This window comes from Cornus florida, unplaced genomic scaffold (genome assembly GCF_030987335.1).
Source record: "Cornus florida cultivar Cherokee Brave unplaced genomic scaffold, ASM3098733v1 CherokeeBrave_3.0.0_Hap2_Chr10, whole genome shotgun sequence".
In the NCBI taxonomy this organism is placed as follows: Eukaryota; Viridiplantae; Streptophyta; class Magnoliopsida; order Cornales; family Cornaceae; genus Cornus; species Cornus florida.
In genome coordinates this window covers 90,869,016-90,889,127 of record NW_026775580.1, presented here as the reverse complement: position 1 = coordinate 90,889,127, position 20,112 = coordinate 90,869,016, and the positions used below count along the sequence as shown (strand labels likewise).

Here is a 20,112-nt window from a genome sequence, read left to right as displayed (position 1 = left end):
CATTTTGAACCATGAGCAGCAGCTTTTTATTAGACAATCAATGAATATTAGTTCAGATGGTATGATCTTTATTTCCCGTCGGAGAGGTTGAGTGTTTGAATTCTCTGGGGAAAATATTATGAGCGTGAGAGTTTGCTTAAAAAATTAAAATAAAAGGACACATGTTCCTTCAGGTTCAGCAACTATGGGCTAATTGATTTTGAAAGTGGTTTTTAAATGGGCCTTGGCCCGTTAATTAAATAGTCTATAGGTTGGGCTTCATGTGTATTGAGAATTAACGAACCATTGGCCCTTATGTTAATAGGGCTCTGTTATGAATCTCGAGAGCGAAAACGCGAAAATGGAACCTGAACCGAAGAAGAGGAAGACTTATCGTGCACCGCCTCGCAGGTAATCCGTCTCCAGAAAGCTTCAATCTCTGCTAAAACTCGTTTTTTCTTTGAATTAACTTGTAATCGTAACTTTAGTCAATAATCTTCTTGTTAATTGGTAATACCGAGTAAGATTCATATGATTTGGTTTTCAAATTCTGTATTGAAGCAAAACGACTTGATTTCTTATGAATTCTGAATTCTGAATTCTGATCTCTTAGTTTAAAATTTTCATGTTCATTATGCACATATATATTAGATTTTACTTGTACAGGTGAATGCAAATTTATATATATATATATATATACACACGGGTGTGTTTTGTTGTTGTTGTTGATTGAGTTGAGGACCACTTTTCTTCTTCTTTTTTTATTTTTTATTATTTTTATTATTTATTGTTTGATATGGTTCTAGAATAGGCATGAGCTAGTGGCTATGAAGAGAAGAGCATATTGGACTCTCATCTATATCAATTGAATGATTTAATGTTAAAAGAGGTCGCTGGTCAGAGGAAACCCATGGTGGGTTGGGTAAAGGGGTTTCTTCATATGATCTTGTAGGGATTAGTTTTTTTTTATGCCATTAGCAAAATGTATTGGGTAATGACCAATTTCATTAGAGGATGTTTCTTCTTAGTTCTCACTATTGCATTAAATTATTTATTTTTTATTTTTTTTTATCAACAACTTCTGTGTTTTAGCTGACAAGATGAATATAAGGAACACAAATAAGACGAGATAATATAGATAGTCAAATATGATATTCTGGAATGAAATTTATTGCATTTGTAATCATGGAATCTAAATCACAAATTAATGAGGCAGTGGTAAAAATGCTCAAACTGTCAAGCATGAAACGTGGTTCGAATCATGAGAGTAGCCACTTCTGCCCCTCCCAGCACCCTGGATTGACGGATACTACACTGGGTAATGTGACCCTTTTATTGGAAAATATTTTGCTATGCATTTGTTTTCATGCTTTCAAATAGATATTGTGTCCAAGAATATTTTGCTGAAGCTTATTTTTCATTTCATTTCATTTTTTTAATTTTAATTTCTTATTTCTCCCCTGCACGTAGTAAGTTCGTTTATTTAAGATTTTGAAGCTATGGTTATTGTTTTGATTAGCAACTTTTTTTTCCCTCAATAAAGGAGACCCTAATCTTCCTTTCTGTTAGTGGTGTATCTGAAACTGTTTACTCTCGAATTACATATCTTTCTGCATAAAGGATTATGTTGTTTGAAGCATGAGTGAACCTTGTTGTAACACATATTTAACTTAATGCAGCAATGGAACCACACTAAGCAAAAGAGTTCTCTTAAAAGGAATGAATCTGTATCTATCATGTCTAAGTAAACGTATCAAACTTAAGCTACAAACATATATTATTCATGCAAGATATCACTTTCTTGAAAGTGATTATGCTTTGAGCTTCACCTCCCATTGAATGCAACTCAGTGCAAGTATATAAATTTTTTCATTGCAGGATTGCCTCTTCACCTACCAAAAAGAAAGACACGGTTACAATATCAAAGAGAAACACAGCTACAACATCAATGAATAGTTCAACGGTATGCATTTTCTGCTCAGCTCTGTCAATGTAGTTTGTGTGTGTATGTGTGTGTGTATAGCATCTCCTAATATGTGACTGGAATACACAGGTTCATGTGGCTCAAAATAGCGCTGTCTATCTTGGCATTCAACAGGCTAAGAACTCTGCAGTAGCACAGGCGCGGCAAGATGGTTGCACAGGAAATTTCAGGATTTTTGATTCTCCATTTGGGAATTATCTTCTACCTGTAGTACCAACTCGTGCAGAACTTGGTGGGTAGTTTTATGCTCTACTGGTTTCTAATACCATGATTTTGTACTTAAGAAATTAGAACATCCATATCCTCAATGAAAGATCTAAAATATTAGGCAAAAAAAAGAAGATGGTAGTTTGATGACTTCAACCATTTACATAGGCTTAGAGCGTTCTATTCTGAGTGATCCTTGTGATACTGATAGAATATATGATTGGCGATCATTCATGAGCAGGTTGAACTGGTAGTATATATGTAAATGATCTCAATTGAAATGTGTACACCGCGAAGCATGGATCTGAATGATAGTAATTTTCACATCCAGTGAAGACAGATGATACAATATGGGTATTTGTTTCTGTTTAATACATATATATGTATCTATGTACACATGAAGATATGTAAATTGGTGGGGAATGGTTGTGACTTTTGTGATTGATCACTTGGCATTTGGCACCCCACGTTGAACGCCATTCAAATGTACTTCAAAAAATATCCCATGTATATGTACTTTTTTCTCTCTCTTTTGTTTTTATGTTTCTGGTCTTGTGCTTTTGGCTTCAAAAAATAATTTGATGAATACTGGTAGATTGGTGTCGTGTGAGTGGTGGTGAGGAGTTTATGGTTTTGGGTTGTGGATAAAGATCCATAGACAAGTCTCACTTGTAACATTTTATCCCGTTGGAACTCGGACAATGCCCTCCTCCACTGGAACTCGGGTAACGTTCTCGTTGTGGTCGGACCACTCTGCCTATCCAGAGTAAGACCGGGACGCCCTCCGGGCCAGACGATTGATGTGACACCGGATTAAGGATTGGGTCTGATTCTGATATCAACTGTAATGAGTGAAAGTTTGCCTATTTACTCAAATTCAATGCGGGATAAATTTTACTTGTAACAGAAGATAATCACATTAGCTCTCGATTTAGTGTAATGGTTTCATAATAAATAAATAATAATGAAAATTGTGACTTATGAGCATCTTCGTAGTAAGTCCCAAGACATATAGAACAAATCCACACTTTAAGGACCGTCCAAAAAATTTATTAGTTTAAATACCTATCCAGACTTTTGATTAAGGAACGTCCAAAAAAATTTATAGTTTAAATACAGATCCAGACTTTTGATTTCTACATTCATTTTTTGTCCTATTTAGATGAAAAAAAAAAAGGGAGTACTACACAAGAAAAAAATTAAAAATAAAAGAAAAATCTTCTTTTGCCAAAACATTTAACCAAAAAGAAAGAGTCCCCCCCCCCCCCCCCCCACCCCAAAAACTGCACCATGGGACCGATAAAAATATTAGTGCTGCACCGGCGGACCAGTCACAAGTTAGTTGAGCTCAGTGGTAGGCCCCGCTCACATATTCGCCCTCCTTTTAACTCTGTCCTTTCTCACTACCATGGAGTAGAAATTTCTGAGAGAGAGAGAGAGAGAGAGAGCAGTAGTGCTTTTTAGAAAAATAGAGTTTTGTTTGTGTATTTCATCGATCTCTGTTCGGTGACCGCAGCGGTGGTGTGCGCAGTGGCGGCGCTGCTGGTGCGGCAGGCGGTGGGCTAAGACGATGGCTATACTAAAGGAATTAGAGGAAAAATGTGGAACCCCTATTGGGAAGCTCATACAGGTTGCCGACGCCATGACCGTCGAGATGCACTCGGGCCTCGCCTCCGAAGGTGGTAGCAAGCTCAAGATGATCATTAGCTACGTCGACAACCTCCCCACCGGGTATATATACACACACATACACAGTGTCTAGAAATATATATTACTATATAGTGTTTTAATGGTTTGTCCAATTTTGATAAGAAGTTTTGTACTTTGACTTGAAATTCGGTATTAACTTTACATCTATGGTCCATACATTATTGTATTTTGATGCTTCATTTGTTGATATTTTCTGAACAAACAATGATTTTGCTGTTCATACTCGGGAATTTAAAATCTTGGAAAATTTGCTTTGAAGAATTGGTGATTTTATTTATTTATTTTTATTTTTGGGGAGGGGGTTTAATGAACTCTATATTGTAGCAAATTATTTTTAGTGTGCAATTAACTCTTAATGAATGCCAGGTTGAATTTTACTAGTTTTTTCTTTCTTCTAATTTTATTAATTTTCAAGCTATCTATGATTCCTGATTAGTGAAGGTGAGACTTGAACTGAATTAGTGATTGTTTTGAGATTTGTCTCAAATAAAACAAGCATAGTTTAATGTTCTCTTGATGACTTCAAAGCACATTTCTGATTTGAATCAGGATTTTAACTTTGATTGATTGAGTTGGTGAGTTTCAGTTTGATAAAAAAATGTAGGACTCTTATGCTGAGAAAAGCTAACTCGGTTGGTTGTTTGTTTACCGCTAGTTTTCCTTCAAACTTTATGCTTTTTGGTTCTTCCTTTGAGTGCTAATCTGGCATATACATAGTGTGTGTTGCTTATTCTTTCTTTTTGATTTCTTTAGTGATCTATATTCCTTTATCATTTGGAATATAGCTTACCATCTAATACCCATTGCTTTTCACCTTTTTAGCTCAGGCTTGGTCCTTGATTCTTGGTTACTGTCTTTTTGGGATTTTTGTTCAGCTCAAACAAGAAAAATCTCTCCGCTGTAAATATTATATATATAGTATATATTTTGTCTATCTAGTTGAAATGATTTTATTTAAGAAAGTTATGGGTTTTGAGAGAATGATGAAATGGAACGTCACTTCACACTTTGACAGATAAGCAAACTGATTTTGTCTCATATATGAATCCCATAGTTCATAAAGTTTCTTTTTAGTTTCCATGTCCGAATATGCATTCTTCATGGACTCATCTATTTTGTAATTAGTGGTTGGTTGTGTTTGAAATGATTGAGACAGGAATATCAGTGGTTATTTATGTAAGTGCCTTTACGTTCTTTTCTCACTTGGATATGGGCCATATGGAAATAATATGTATGTTCATTGATGGCAGTTAAAAAGGCAATTAGTAAGACCAAGGAGATCAAATAATGTTTGGGGAAAAAGTCATGTAATGATAATTAGTTATCAACAGCTGAATTGCTTTGATTGTCAATTATTGATTGTTGTTCTTCTTTTCATTGATATTTTGGAAATAGTAAGTACTTTGTTGGCCTAGTAATTATAAGTATACAATATTAAATAAAATCCTGTTTTTTAACCAAATTGGGCAATGTGCTTCTGTTTGCCAAGGAAGTCAAGGTGACTGTGTACTCCGAGAGGCTTCTCATTAACCATATAATTGCCTTTTCTGGGGCTGATTTACCTAAAATGAAAATTTAATACTTCTTAAGCCATAGAGTTTCTAGATCCCTAGTTCCTGACAAGAAGATTTAGATAAACATGCATGTGACTTTTGCTTTTTACTTGTAGGGATGAGGAAGGATTGTTTTATTGGCACAAACTTCCGTGTCCTGCATGTACAGTTGGGAGGGAAAGATAAACGTGTTGTTAAACAAGAACTTGAGAAAGTTTCAATTCCCCCACATTTGATGGTTGGAACTTCAAGTGTGAGTATTGTAATGTTTATATATATATATATATATATATATATTAAAGTTAAAAGTTTTTTTTCAAAAGTTGGTGGGCTCCATTAATAAATTAAAACATAACAAAGGCGATAAGGCCATTTCGCAGATCATTAGCCTCTCTCTCTCTCTCTGCTGCATCATTCTCACCTCGGCAGTTTCTTCTTTTTTTTTTTCTTTTTGCAAGTTCAAGACTTGATCTAGCATCACTCAATTGGAATTTGGTAGAACCTTGTGAAGCAAAGTCGGAGAGCACGGCGAGATCTACGCGTGGGTACCAGCAATTTCAACTTTAGTACTCTCTAGGGAGTTCGAAATTCTAGGGTTCTTGGGATCAAATTGGGAGTTTTCATCAATTTGAGGTAGGGGTGCTCTAATCCACTAATTCTTGGATTTCTTGTGATTTTCCCCTTTAAATTGACTTTAAGCATGATTAATTTTAATTTTTTGTGATTATATTTGTTAGGGTTATTTATGTTGATGGTGATAAATGTGCGTTGTGTGTTAAATGGCTTATTAGTATGATAATTTTTAACTTGTAAAGAAGTATGCTTAGTGTTGGTTTGTTTTCATGATCTCAATTGCTATAAAAAAAAAAAAAATTATGGTACAATTATGGAAATAAATTTGTGAATTGTATATTTAAATTGTTATCAAAATGTGGGATGAGAAAATGAATTGTGTACTTTTAGTAATTTATTAATTTATTTGAACAAGTATGTGGGAGCATTATAGTGGAATTGATGAAATGAAGCATGGAGCATTCATGCATCCATTGGGGAAGAAATAAGGGGAAAAATGTTTTAAAATAAATGAATTGTTCTTGGAAAAAAATATTTTTTAAAGGAGTTTGCGAAAAACCGGACACCTAGGAGGCGCCTAGTGGTCCGTGTTGTTAGTGTAGTCTAGAATGGAGTATGGTTGAGCTAACTAGGCCGGATGCGACGCCTTGGAGGTGCCTTGTGGTCGTGGATAGTTAGCCAACCCTCCATTCGTGACGCCTTGGAGGTGTCTTGGGTCGGATTACACTAACGGTTTGTTTGTTGAAACGGAATTGTTTCGGAAATGGGGAGCGACATATGCATAACATTGCACTTCATGGCATTTTAGTAAAACGGTGATTGGTTGTGGTTGAGAATATGTATTCCTCATGGTATGACTCCATTTCTTTTTACCCTTTTCTTATGTGAATTTACGGGGTCATAAGAAGTGTGTCTTAGACACTTCCTACTGAGCTTATGCTCACCCCATTATTTTTAACATCTTTCAGGACATGGAAAAGAGGTGGCGGACGACGATCCACCACGATTTTAGACGAGCACGGAGACCTATTTTATTTTTGCTATCTTTTGTATTAAAACTCTCTAATATTTTATAAATGTAATATTAACTAACTCGTAAAACTTTAGTTTAATTAGTATAATGTTTTAAACTATGGACTTTTAATTCTAGCTACATTTTATGGACTGTAATTTGATGTAACTTAAGTGGGTTTCACGTTCGGATGAGATGGAGGAACGGGATTTTTGTATGTATGTAGTCATTTTAAAAATGTGATATAATATCTGTATTGTGCGTTGGGATATGATATGTTATTTTTGAGGCCCAGTGAGGCTATTGCATCAATTTATGTATTTCAACATGTTGTAGAGGGACTATTTCTGCGGAGGTCATGCCGAAATTTTTATAGATTTTATTATTATTATTTTGGTATCTTTTCGGGTCGTTACAAGTATCTATCCAGTTATCGGCAAAATATTTGACCTTTGGATTGCTTCCATGCTCTGAAGCTTTAAACTGTGTTGATTTCAGGCATTATTTGAATTTATTGCTGAGGCACTCGCAAAATTTGTTGCTACAGAAGGTGAAGATTTTCATGTTTTGCCTGGCAGACAAAGGGAGCTGGGTTTCACATTTTCATTCCCAGTTAGGCAATCATCAATTGCATCAGGGTCTCTTATTAAATGGACAAAGGGTTTCTCTGTAGAAGATGCAGTTAATTTCAATTACCTTTACAGTCTTTACTCCTCTACAATTAATCTTTAATGCTGATTTTGCCATCTTTATTTGCAGTATCAAATAGTAATCCTGGAACTAAACTAAGTTGATATTTACAATTAGAAGAAATCGACTGCTGTAACTAAATGAGATGTGATGGGTATCATTGACCGCTGTAACTAAATCAGATATGTGCATGTAATGTATGTATTTATCTTGAGGATCTTCTCTGCACACGTGGCAAACAGTACATGTGTTGCCATGGAAACCCTTTTCATTCTTTTTTTTCGTCATGATTTTACCATTTTAAAGGAAAAGGCTTCCCCCACTCCCCTTCTAAAGAGTTCCGTTTTACATTTTATTCTTGTTCAGAGGTCTCTTTAATAGTAAAATTTAGCATTCTATTATGGAAAACACATACTGGCCGGTTTCTATATACTACTATTACAAATTTTTGACAAAATTTTAGAATTTCCTTTTGCTTTTCTTCCCATTTTGTTCAAACATTGAGAGAACTATTCTGCCTATTTCTTTCAAGACTGCATTCTTTTAGCATATCTCGTTTAAGCTTCTTAATAGATGGAGTGGCCTATGACCTGTCCTGTAATTAGATGCTTTTGTCCAATTGATGTGGGTCAATTCATAATACTATAGAATGATTCTTTTGAATTCGTACTAAATTTCAGCAGGAGAAGCACTCTTGCTGTCTGCATCCTGAGAATGACAGTATCTGGAAGTAGAATGCAATTGACCCACATTACTCACCATGTTGTAGGCTTTCATCTCCATGAACTTTCTTGAAAATTGGTCTCCTTTTACCCGTCGATTGTTTTTTGGCACTAAGCATACCATCAGGTGGACCTTTTACTTTACGCAGTGTTACTTTTTAAGTATACACTCCAGTCCAGTCTTTATCTTTAACATTAAGAAAATCATGTAGCCAGAACAATGTCTTTCAAAGGATTGATTTCTTTAAATAAGCTAGAACAATGTCTTGTGATTTCATTTTGGACTGGCTTTGTCATAGGTTGGACAAGATGTTGTTGGAGATTGACAAAAGCTATGGAAAGAGTTGGTCTTGATATGCGCGTTACTGCTTCGGTAAGTATTAGTTTCCTGTTGTGAGAACTCTGTTATGACTTTCCTGAGGGCGACAATCTACAGTTTGGTTATGGTAATAGATATTTTGATTATTTTCAAATGTCAATCTGGTAGGCTTCCTCAGTATTTTACTTGGTGGACTAATTTGTAGACTACAACTCGTCAACTTGTTGAATTGATGCAGGTCAATGATACAATTGGAACATTAGCAGGAGGCAAATATTACAACCAGGATGTCGTTGCTGCTGTTATTTTGGGTACTGGAACTAATGCAGCATATGTGGAGTGGGCACATGCAATTCCCAAGTGGCACGGTTTACTGCCTAAATCAGGAGAGATGGTTAGCAGCTTCCAACTTTTGTTATCTTATATAATTCAATTCTGATCTAAACTTACATGCAAAACAATTTCTATTTACTTTAATATATCTCTCTTTTTGTGTGTGTGTGTAGAACCATGAAAGTGTGTTTTATTTTTTTTTGGTTTGGGGGGTGTTAATCAAGTGTCGCTGTAACCTTTTTTTTTTTTGTTAAGATAATTAACATGGAGTGTGGCAACTTCCGGTCCTCGCATGTTCCAATATGATGAAGCACTAGATGATGAGAGTTTGAATCCTGGCGAACAAGTTGCTCTGTTGCTCGTGTATTTATTTAGTATTTTAATTTTCACCTAGCTTTCTTAGATGGATTAAACAATGGACATCTGATTCCACCTTTTTAGCTAACTTGCACAGATTTTTGAGAAGAGTATATCTGGTATGTACTTGGGAGAAATCATACGCAGAGTCTTGTGTAGGATGGCTGAAGAAGCTTCCTTTTTTGGTGATACAGTGCCGCTGAAATTGAAAATTCCATTCATATTAAGGTATGCCATTATGTTTTACAGGCTCTCTGCTCTATCCTTCTCTTTTATATAGCTTGCTTTTCTGACTTTGTATTCTGCTCCATTTTGAAAGCTTCAGTCACCATTCCATGCTCTGTATGAGCAGTGGTCTGCTGAGTGCTGATCATATTAACGTGTTGAACAACAAGAATGAATATAGAATTGGCAAGCTAGTACTGTAGTTGGATAATATCTTGGGTTTTTCTTTGTGGTTAGTGTCAGGCACATCATGCTGATATGCTGCAAAATTCCTTGTGACGTTGAAACAAATTAAGTGCGTATGAAGTTCTTTTCATTTTCATGAGGAGCAAATCAGGCAAGCTGGATGGTTTCATTAGCTGAATCACATATTTGATTTTTGAATGTATCTATGTAGGAATATATTTGAAAAAAAAAAGGCAAATAGAGGATTTTCTAGGAGTGCCTTGATGGGTCCATATTCAACTTCATATTATGGATTAGAGGCTCATATCATACTTTCAACTAAGTTTTCATGGTTTTGGATGCGCAAGTCATGCATGTAGGATGGACCCTATAGGGGATGCAGGATTTTAGTTGAGTTTCAATTCTTTTCATCATGTTTAATACTTAGGGTATTTTCTCTGCTTACTTTTATTCATTTATATATATATATATATATGTATATGTATATATGTATGTGTGTGTGTGTGTATCTTATATTACTAGAAAGCATCAAAGGGTTGCACCTATATTACACGTGTATATACAAGGTATCTAAACGATGCTATTTTCTTGTCTCACCCAAAAACTCTACGATAGGATCAAATAAACCTGAAGATTTCATAGTAATCTGGGCGGATAAAAAATGAGTGATAACTCAACATACCATGCTTCGCAGCAAAATAGGTGTTTTCACCCTTTGAAGGTCCTCCTATTGTGCTCTCTCAATTGGTCCCCCATAAGCACAACGGGGCTGCCTACCACTCTAATCTAGCTTTTCAGTTCACTCTACTGCCTTTTCAATCGGCAAGCACATCTTCTATCAAATTCTGTGAGGAACTCCAACAAGCAAAGAACAAGATCACAAATCCCTTGTCTAGGTGCAACAATAAATGGCTTACAGTTTCTCTCTTTGCACATACAGCACCCAATCAACCATAAACTATTTTTTTTTTGGTGAACAGGTTGTCAATTATTAGTTTCCAAGAACTGCCGTCTAGCCAGAAAAGACTACTTTAATAGGGGCTTTAGTGCACGAAATAGCCTTCCAAGGGGACCCACAACGATATCCTTCCCCAAGCACCCTATAATCTCAACTAAAAAAAATCCTCTTTTGGTTCAGCCCACCTCGTAGAATCCTCCTCCCCTCCACAATAACCTATGCATGTAACATATGAAGAAGGCCTCTATTTTCATCCAGCTCTCATTCCTGCGGCAGTGTGAAGAAGTGGATGTCCCATACTACTGACTCGGAAGATAGTTATGCTGATCATACCGATACTACTGACTCAGAAGATAGTTATGCTGATCATAGTTAGAAACAAATCCTCAATCAACATTACCATCTAATCTTTTTTACTATATTACTTTAGGTTGACATATTACCAATTTTTTTTTTCATACCTATATGGTGCCTCAATCTAATGAAAAGTTGAAATTGGTCCCAAGTGTCTGCAATAATAAATAAGGTTTTTTTGGTACTTCTTCCTTGTATATTTGAACAATTTGCAGACAGCTAGTAAGCACTTCCTTTAGATGATCCATAACTATATCTAGTTTTATTGTTCATTCCATTAGTGGTCTGTACAGCTAATTGGCAAAAATCAGAAAATAGTGCTACAATATATCTGACGAACCAAACATGGTGCCATGAGTTATGCTAAACAAAACTTATGGCTTTAGATGATCCATAACTACAGCTAGTTCTTTGAATGATGATTATTTGATATTTATCTGTGAACCATGTAAATTTTTTGCATCCTTATTGTTTAAATGTGTTTGGCTGAAATGTGATGTGCTTTAAATATCATGTGCATTGATCTAATGAAGCATTAGAGCTTGCAAGAAGCTTATTATTGCAACATGTGCAGGATTCTTGACATGTCTGCAATGCATAACGACACTTCTGATGATCTCAGAGTGGTCGGGAGCAAGCTAAGGGATATCTTTGAGGTAAGTACTCTGAACATATTGTGCAAGTAATAAGTGCTTATTTATAATTTCTGTAAGGACATTTTTTCTTTTTTGGATCTCTCTTCCTTTTTGTATAGGATACATTAAAGCTAATGCAGTTTAATGTGAATTTTTCTATCCTAGGGGAGGTGAATTTTAGGGTTTTCTCATTTGTCTCTTCATTTTGATTTGTATCAGATATCTATTACTTCCCTGAAAACACGAAAAATGGGTCTCTCGCTGGTCCTTCAACTCTTCAGCACTGAAGCTTCAACCCAGCTTACCCATTGTGTTTGTAATAAAATACAATAATATATAATAAGGGCAGATAAGTAATTTCGGGCATATATTAAGGGAACAAAAGGGTAAAATCGGGTTTTCATATTTAATTTTTGCCAAAAAGTAGTTAGAGGGGCTTATTTGCATATTTTTTGAATTTTGTGAGCTGAAATGCACCTTTTAAAAAAGGAGGGATACATTCTGCACATAACCTATATTATAGGGGGTTTTAAGCACTTAACCCTTTTAATTTTCAGGTGGGGAGGTGCTAACAAATGGAAGATTTGGTTAACAACTTAGTTAACAGCTTAGAGATGGTGTTGAAAGAGAGACTGGTGGTCGGTGGTGGTGGTCCGGTGGTGGTGGTTGTGGTTGTGGTGGTCCAATGGTGGTGGTGGTGGTGGTGTTGTATATATATAGGTGGCATATAAAGAAAGATGTAATGGGAAATTCTTAAAAGAATAGGAGTAATTTTATCTCAATTGTACTTATCAAATATTAAAGTACGGTGTATAAATTAGCATTGTAATTATTTTTTGTTAAGTCGCATTATACGTAGTTAGAATTTTTTTTAGGTATTTATACTAATTTAAATAGTGTTTAAAATATTTATTATTTTTTAAATTATCCCCAATTTCTAAGTCCAAAAAACTCGAAAGTGTAAAGTTTTTGACTTTATCTATATATATATATTTAGGTTAAAAGAAATTTTTTATTTAGCTGTGGGACGCACTTTATTTTATGTTATCATGTGCCAAATGGAATTAGAGACCCATTGTTTCTGTTCCTCTTCTCTCTCCCCACTGCCTTTCTTCCTCTCTGTATTTCTTTTTTTCTTTTTCTTTTGCAACTTCCACTCTTGATTTCTTCCTTAATCCTTGGTAGATTTGAGAGCCGTTTGAGGCAAAACGAAGCCCACAACGAGCTCTACGCGCTAGTGTAAGCAATTTCAGATTTTGTCTTCCTAGGGACTTCGAATTTAGAGACCCATTTTAAGGGTTTTGGCTCACTTTTGAGGTAGGGACACCTTAATCCACTACTTTCTTGTTCCATTGTGAGTTATACTTCTTTGTTGTGCCAAGCATGCTTAATTAGAAGTTAATTGTATCAATGATTATTTAAATGAATGTTGTCTAGAGAAATTCATGTGTATGAATGTGAGTTGTTTTATGTGTAAAGCATGCTTAAATGTATTTTGTTGTATCTTAATGTATTAATAATTACTTGGGAGAGTTGAACATGTTGAATATTTAATTTTATGGTGTAGAATTTTAAATGCCATGGTATTGAATGTATGGAACATATATACATGCACATACCATTAGGTTTGCATGAAATGGGAGAAATTGTTCTTGAAATAAATATGGAGAATTTCAGGGAAGTGTTTTTGATGAAATGGTTTTATGTGAAACCCGGTCGCTGCGGGGTTACCAACAGGCCGGAGGTTAATATAGCCTAGAGGGGACTAGGGAGTCGCCCTAGCGTGGTTGAGCTAGCTGGGCCCCATAATGACGCCGCGGGGTTACCAAGGGTCAGGGACACTAGCCAACCCTCCTCTCGTGTCGCAGCGGGGCTACCAAAGGGCGGGCTGTATTAACAGTTTGGAAACGATGTTTTGGATTATGAAAATGGGGAGCAACACTAGCATGCATTGCATCTCATACCATTGCATTGGATATACTTGAGATTGAATCGTTATGCTGTATTATTTCCCGACATTGTATGATCCCCATTTCCTATTGGCCTATGTTTTGTTTGTATTCACAAGGACACAAGATGTGTGTCTTAAGTGTCACCTGCTGAGCTTTATGCTCACCCTACTATTTATATTATTTTTTTCAGGTCTTGGAAATGAACTGGTGGACGACAATCCACCTCAAGCTTGAAAGTTGTTAGAAGGTTGTTTGCTATTTTGTATTTTGACCGTTCTATGTATATTCGTAGTTGTGGAAATGTAACTAAGTTAGTATTCATGGCCTTGTAACTTAAGAACGAACTTATATTTTGTTTAATGTAAATGAAACTAATGGAATTATGGTATATGTTTCCATACAATTGTATCATGTAACGTTGTAAGACAGACTTTAAATCTTAACCATATATTTTGGGACTGTAATTATGATAATTTAGATTAATTGGTGTGTGGATGTTCTACCATGAGAGGAACTATGTTGAGGTATAATGAACGGATGAATGGGATGCTGGATGATATTATGTGTTTTGTGTATTGGGACAGGTTGTTGAAGGCCCATTTTTTAGGGAGGTTATGCCGATTTTTTTTTTTTTAAATTTTGGCATCAGCTAGGGTCGTTACAGAGAGTATTTTTTGAAAAACCAATCGAGAGAGTTAATGAAAACGCGGAAAACTTTATTAGGAGGAGGTAATGAAAACGCATGAGAATTTCACATTGCTGTATACGCACATCAAAAGCGCATAAACACACACGTATACACAAGGAAAGGCAATGGTAGAATCATGGAAGCTTCGGAAAATTAATTCTCATAAATAGCCTATTACATGACAATTTAACACTCTCTTGCATTTTATGATATTTTTTTATTTATTATAGTCTAACTATTATCATTTATTTGGACAATATGATCCCCCCTACATCTCTTTTCTACTTTGTGATGTTCGCTTGATAGTTTAGAACATTTCCACATTAGACGATGTTTTGTTAAAAAATATTGCTTTGTTTTGAGAAATTAAAGCAAATGTTAATCAACTTATGTGGAGTGTTATGAACTATCAGATTGAACAACACTGAGTAAAAGAGAGAGAATAATAAGGGAGAGGATCTCAAGCTCACTAGGTATAGAGAGAGTCTTCAATGCATCCCCAAATGGTGTGATGTCTTGCCAGCAGAATGACATGAATTCTCTACAATCTTATGAAGTATTTCACACAATCAAAATCTTCTCTGTTAATGATTTTTTTTGTTGTTCCGCTTGGTTGGTGACACTGAGTAAAAGAGAGAGAATAATAAGGGAGAGGATCTCAAGCTCACTGGGTATAGAGAGAGTCTTTAAAGAGAGTCTTCAATGCATCCCCAAATGGTGTGATGTCTTGCCAGCAGAATGACATGAATTCTCTACAATCTTATGATGTATTTCACACAATCAAAATCTTCTCTGTTAATGATTTTTTTTTGTTGTTCCGCTTGGTTGGTAAAGTTCACCACATTCAATATTATAGTAGTGAAATTTCACCAATTTGCATTCGCTTTTTTGTGAAATTTCATAATTATAATAGTGATTTCTAAACACTTTTTCCACTATAATAGTGAAATTTCACCAATTTGTGTTTGCTTTTGTGAAATTTCATAATTATAATAGTACAACTTAAAAGGTGATGAACTACACAAAACAACATAAAATCGTTACCAGAGATGATTCGATCCCATTCCACCAGAGCATCAAACATTGGACGCCAAATCATCATCGTCAGTTTCTAACCTTCTCTCTCGCTTAGAATTCTTGAGCAGGGGAGCGGCATCATACTCACCTCCACCATTATTCTCTTGAAATGCCATCCCGCGTTTGTACCGTAACAGTATTTGCAAAACCTCCTTCATGGTAGGTCTGGTGGAAGGCAGTGTGAAGGTACAATTGATCCCAAGTTTGAACACACCACACATCTCCTCCAAGTAACAAGGTTCCTTGATCTCCTCATCCAATGCATCTTCTATGGACTTGCCTTCTTGCAATTGATGCCATGCCCATCCTGCTAGCCCCATTTCTTCATCTCCTTCACTGGCTTTCTTTCCGGTTGCTAGTTCCAATAGGACTACCCCAAAGCTATACACATCAATCTTCTCATTCACTCTTGATGTAAGAGCATACTCTGGAATTCATAGTTAGAGAGATGAATGTTTTGGTCAAGCATATTGGTAACAAATTAAAAGCTAGGAAAATTTATATATGTACCATGTATATCACTTACCCGGAGCAATGTACCCAATGGAGCCAGCCACAGCTGACACTGTGTTAGGCTCTCCATGCTTGATCAACATCTTGGCTAAGCCAAAATCTGCTATTTTCGCATTGAATTCGGGATCTAACAAGATATTGCTTGATTTCAAGTCGCGATGAACAATAGGTGGTGAGCAGTCATTGTGCATGTAGCATAGCCCCTGGGCTGCTCCGACTGCAATCTGGAACCTCTTAGGCCAGTCCAGGACAACATGGTGGACTGAACCCGATACACTTGGCTGCCTAGGCCTATTGTTTCCATGGAGCCAGTCATGCAAGCTACCATTTTCCAAAAACTCGTAAACAAGAAGTTTCGAGGTCTCGTTTGACATACAACACAACAATTTCACTATGTTGGAGTGGCGAATTGTGCCTAGTATCTCAACTTCTGCAAGGAATTGCTTCTCCAGTTTTTGGTCCAACTTTCTGTTGTTCCAAATCCTCTTAACAGCAACAAATTCGTCTTCTGAGCTGTTGACTGGAACGCGATACACTTTCCCCGATCCCCCACTTCCTATCATGCAGTTTTCAGTCAATCTCGACAAAATGCTCGACACAGTGAAGTTTAACCTCTGAAATGAAGTGAGTTTCCAGGTCAAATCCAATCCAAGCTTTCTCTTTGGATGAACCTTGATCACGAAGAACGTGAATATAATAGCTAAAACGAACAGAACTGATGCTACACTTATCAACGTAGCAAAAAGCTGGGTGGAAATTCTGCCAGATTTTCTTGCTCCTGAAGAGCAAACTTCAATGCCCAATGATGGCTTACTTGAACAAAGACCAGGATTGTTTAAAAAACTGGCATCAAAAAATGCAATTTCATACTTACCTGGGATTCTCCCAGTGAGACTATTGGAAGAAAGGTTGAGTGAATTCAGCGTCAACTTTCCAAATTCAGGTGGAATTTGACCGGAGAATTGGTTGTCCGACAAGTCCAAAGAAGTAAGGACAGGCAAAGAACCAATCTCAGCTGGAATGTTCCCAGAGAGTTGGTTTCTACTGAGATTTAAAGTATTCAGTGACTTCCAAGAGACTATTTCTGAAGGAAAATGCCCTGAAAGCCGATTCCTATCAAGCGAAAGAGTTGTCAAGAATGGAAGATTTAAATCTTGTGGAATTGTGCCAGTAAAGAGATTGTTGCTTGCTGTGAACACCGTCAAATTCCTCAATGATGAAATCCCAGCTGGAATTTCACCGGAAAGCTGGTTGTTACTGATCTCAAATCGCGTTAAGTTCCTGGGCAATTTATCAGGAAGATGACCGGTAAAGAGATTGTCCCTTATTATCAATTGTGTCAAATTCAATGATGCCCATAAACCAGCCGGAATTTCGCCGGAAAGTCGATTACCATGAACCCGAATATATAATAGACTCATACAATTCCCTAGTGAACTTGGCAATTCACCGGTGAGATTGTTGTACATTGCCATTAAACCTACCAACACTCCGTTGGCGCATATGTACTCCGGCAATTGGCCTGTAAACTGATTGTTGCCCACTTGAAAATCTCTGAGCATTGAGTATCGCCCCAGGTCTGGTGGCAATTGTCCTGATAGATTGTTGCCGAACAACTTTATAACTTGCAGCCCCGCAAACCGGCCAATGCTTTGGGGGACTTCGCCGGAAAGATGGTTGGTAAACAGAGCCAAACCAGTCAGTTTGGTCAGTTTTCCAAAATCATCCGGTATTGTCCCGGTCAACTTGTTTTCTGATAAATCAACCACATCCAAGTTAAAAGCTTCAACTGATGTTGGAATTTCCCCGGACAATTTGTTTTTGTGAAGATGCAGAGTAGTCAAATTCTTCAACAAAAACACGCCATTAGGAATGTTACCAGTCAACTGGTTTGTCGACACATCCAAGAGCTCCAAGGCCGTCATATTCCCGATTGCTTCCGGGATTTCTCCGATCAAATTCGCCGACGACATCCACAAACTTTTGAGTTTCCTCAACTGGGTAAAATTCGAAGGTATCTTCGATGGGGCAAACGGATTGACTGCCATCCATAGTAATTCAAGATTCCACAAGTTTCCAATTTCTGGCGGGAAAGTTCCGTTGAACAGGTTTAGTTCAATATTAAGAGTCCTGAGCTCCGAAAACCGCCCAATTGAGGCGGGAATGTCACCGGTGAAGTTATTGTAGGCGATGTTGAGCTCCCGGAGCTGAGAGGACAACCGGTGGATGTCGCTGGGAATTGATCCGACGAAGTAATTTTGAGAAATGTCGAGTGTTTGAAGCTTGGAACAGTTGTAGAGGACAGTTGGGAACGGTCCGGGGATGTTATTATATTGAAGAACAAGAAGGGTCAAGTTTTGGAGGTCACAAATGAATGGTGGGATTATTCCGCTGATGTTTTTGTCAATGAGTGAGAGTTCTGTCACTGAGCCACTGATGCAGGTGATCTCCGGCCATGTACAGTGGCTTGAGGTTGAGTTCCAATGCTCGATGGAGGGTGGATTGGACCAGTGTTGTTTCAGCTTCAGTAGGATTGCTTGCTCTGGATCAGTGATGGTTTGTGTGTTTCCATGGGAGGGTAGGGTGAAAATGAGGAGAGTGAGTGTGATTTGGAGAAATGTTGGGGATATTTTCGACATTTGGAGGGGTGGGTGTTGGGTCTGCCTGCAGATCAACTATCTGTGTCTGGCTGAGTTTAACATTTCCAGGAAGGAGAGTTTATTGAATGAATTGGTCTCTGAGTCAACGGCAGAATTGGAAATGCAATCATTAAAGTCAACAGTAGAAATTCAAACATGGAAATTTCAAAAGCAAATGAGGTACTAAAAGTCTGACTATTATTATTATTTTTTTTCTTTTTCATGACAAAGATGTTAGGGTCACTGGTTTAAAGGAAAGAGGAGTGTGCATGACTTAAACACAGATTTCTAAATATAAGGAGTAATTTAATCATTCAAATAACATGATAGTTGATGTGATTTACCTTATATTTTTTCCTTCATGAATTATACACGTCATTAATCAATGTTCAATTTAAATTAGGTTGAACAAATGATAGAACTTAAATTAAATTAATCAATCTTCAACTTAAATTAAATTCTAAAGCTCTTAAATCAAAAGTACATATATCCATCTTTCATAGTTAAGGTGATATACATGAGTGAAACTAAGATTTTGCATACACAAATCGATGTGCCGAGCCTAATAATAACAGTGGACGACCTAGATTATTCAAAAATTTCTTATACATATTAGGGTCAAGAAAGTTAGGGGCTAATGGTTAATAATTTGAGGTAAAGAGAGAATATAAGACTCCTAGACATGAGAAGCACCCTAACCACCCAAACAGCACGACACTTCAATTTGTGTAATGAATAAAATTTTGATAGTCTTTAATGTCCACACACACACACATATATATATATATATATATCACGAATAATAAAAAGGTTAAAACAAAGTTTTCATCTATGCTTAAGGAGAGTTCGGAACTACTTTTGCCACCCAAGAAAAGGAGTTGATGATGTTATGATTGTGAACAAAACATTGCCCTATGACAGACATTGTGCTATTTTTGTTGTTATCAAATTATGTTGTTCATGATTCACGAGTCAATACAAAGTCAATCCGTGTCATCTTGCTTACACAATATGACTATATATATGTTAAGACTTGATTAGGTGATAGAATGTTTAAATGGCGTATTATTATTATTCTTGTGATGTAGATCAGAAATTTCATACTAAATTTCAATTTGTATTTTTTCTTCCATTTAAAGGTAAAATAATTAAATGATCAAAGAATCATGCAACTCTAAAAAGATGTATTCGTATATGGAGTAGTTTTGGCATTATATATATATATTTTTTGGCATAATTACAGAATTTAAAATAGGAAAAATGAAATACTAATTTGCTTGTTCTTATGCTCAAAACAAATGACTTTTCATTGACCTAAAGAAAACTAGTAGCACACATCTTATATTCGACACAAATGAATCAAATCAATTAACAAAAAATGGCTCATCGCATAAATGGTACAATGTAGTACAATGAAAATTGTTGACTGAAAAATTAAATGGATCG

At 36.3% G+C, this 20,112-nt stretch overlaps 2 protein-coding genes and 1 pseudogene across 3 annotated transcripts; 2 read left to right on the top strand and 1 right to left on the bottom strand.

Annotated features, from left to right (window-relative positions):
- Nucleotides 1–283: 283 nt before the first annotated feature.
- Nucleotides 284–2,711, top strand: LOC132280139 (uncharacterized). 2 transcript variants are annotated; one of them, XM_059782265.1, is made up of 4 exons: nt 284–390; nt 1,858–1,942; nt 2,033–2,195; nt 2,412–2,711. In XM_059782265.1, the coding sequence occupies exons 1-4, from the start codon at nt 314–316 to the stop codon at nt 2,414–2,416; spliced, it is 330 nt and encodes a 109-aa protein (XP_059638248.1). In that variant the 5' UTR covers nt 284–313; the 3' UTR covers nt 2,417–2,711. The 2 variants fall into 2 exon arrangements, with proteins under 2 accessions (XP_059638248.1, XP_059638247.1); XM_059782264.1 differs by having other exon boundaries at nt 2,033–2,711.
- Nucleotides 2,712–3,472: 761 nt separating this feature from the next.
- On the top strand, nt 3,473–14,185 carry LOC132278121 (hexokinase-1-like; annotated as a pseudogene).
- Nucleotides 14,186–14,531: 346 nt separating this feature from the next.
- LOC132280138 (receptor-like protein kinase 5) lies at nt 14,532–18,737 on the bottom strand. The gene is made up of 2 exons (XM_059782263.1): nt 16,041–18,737; nt 14,532–15,941 (listed from the first exon to the last, which is right to left on the bottom strand). The coding sequence occupies exons 1-2, from the start codon at nt 18,664–18,666 to the stop codon at nt 15,514–15,516; spliced, it is 3,054 nt and encodes a 1,017-aa protein (XP_059638246.1). The 5' UTR covers nt 18,667–18,737; the 3' UTR covers nt 14,532–15,513.
- Nucleotides 18,738–20,112: the final 1,375 nt, after the last annotated feature.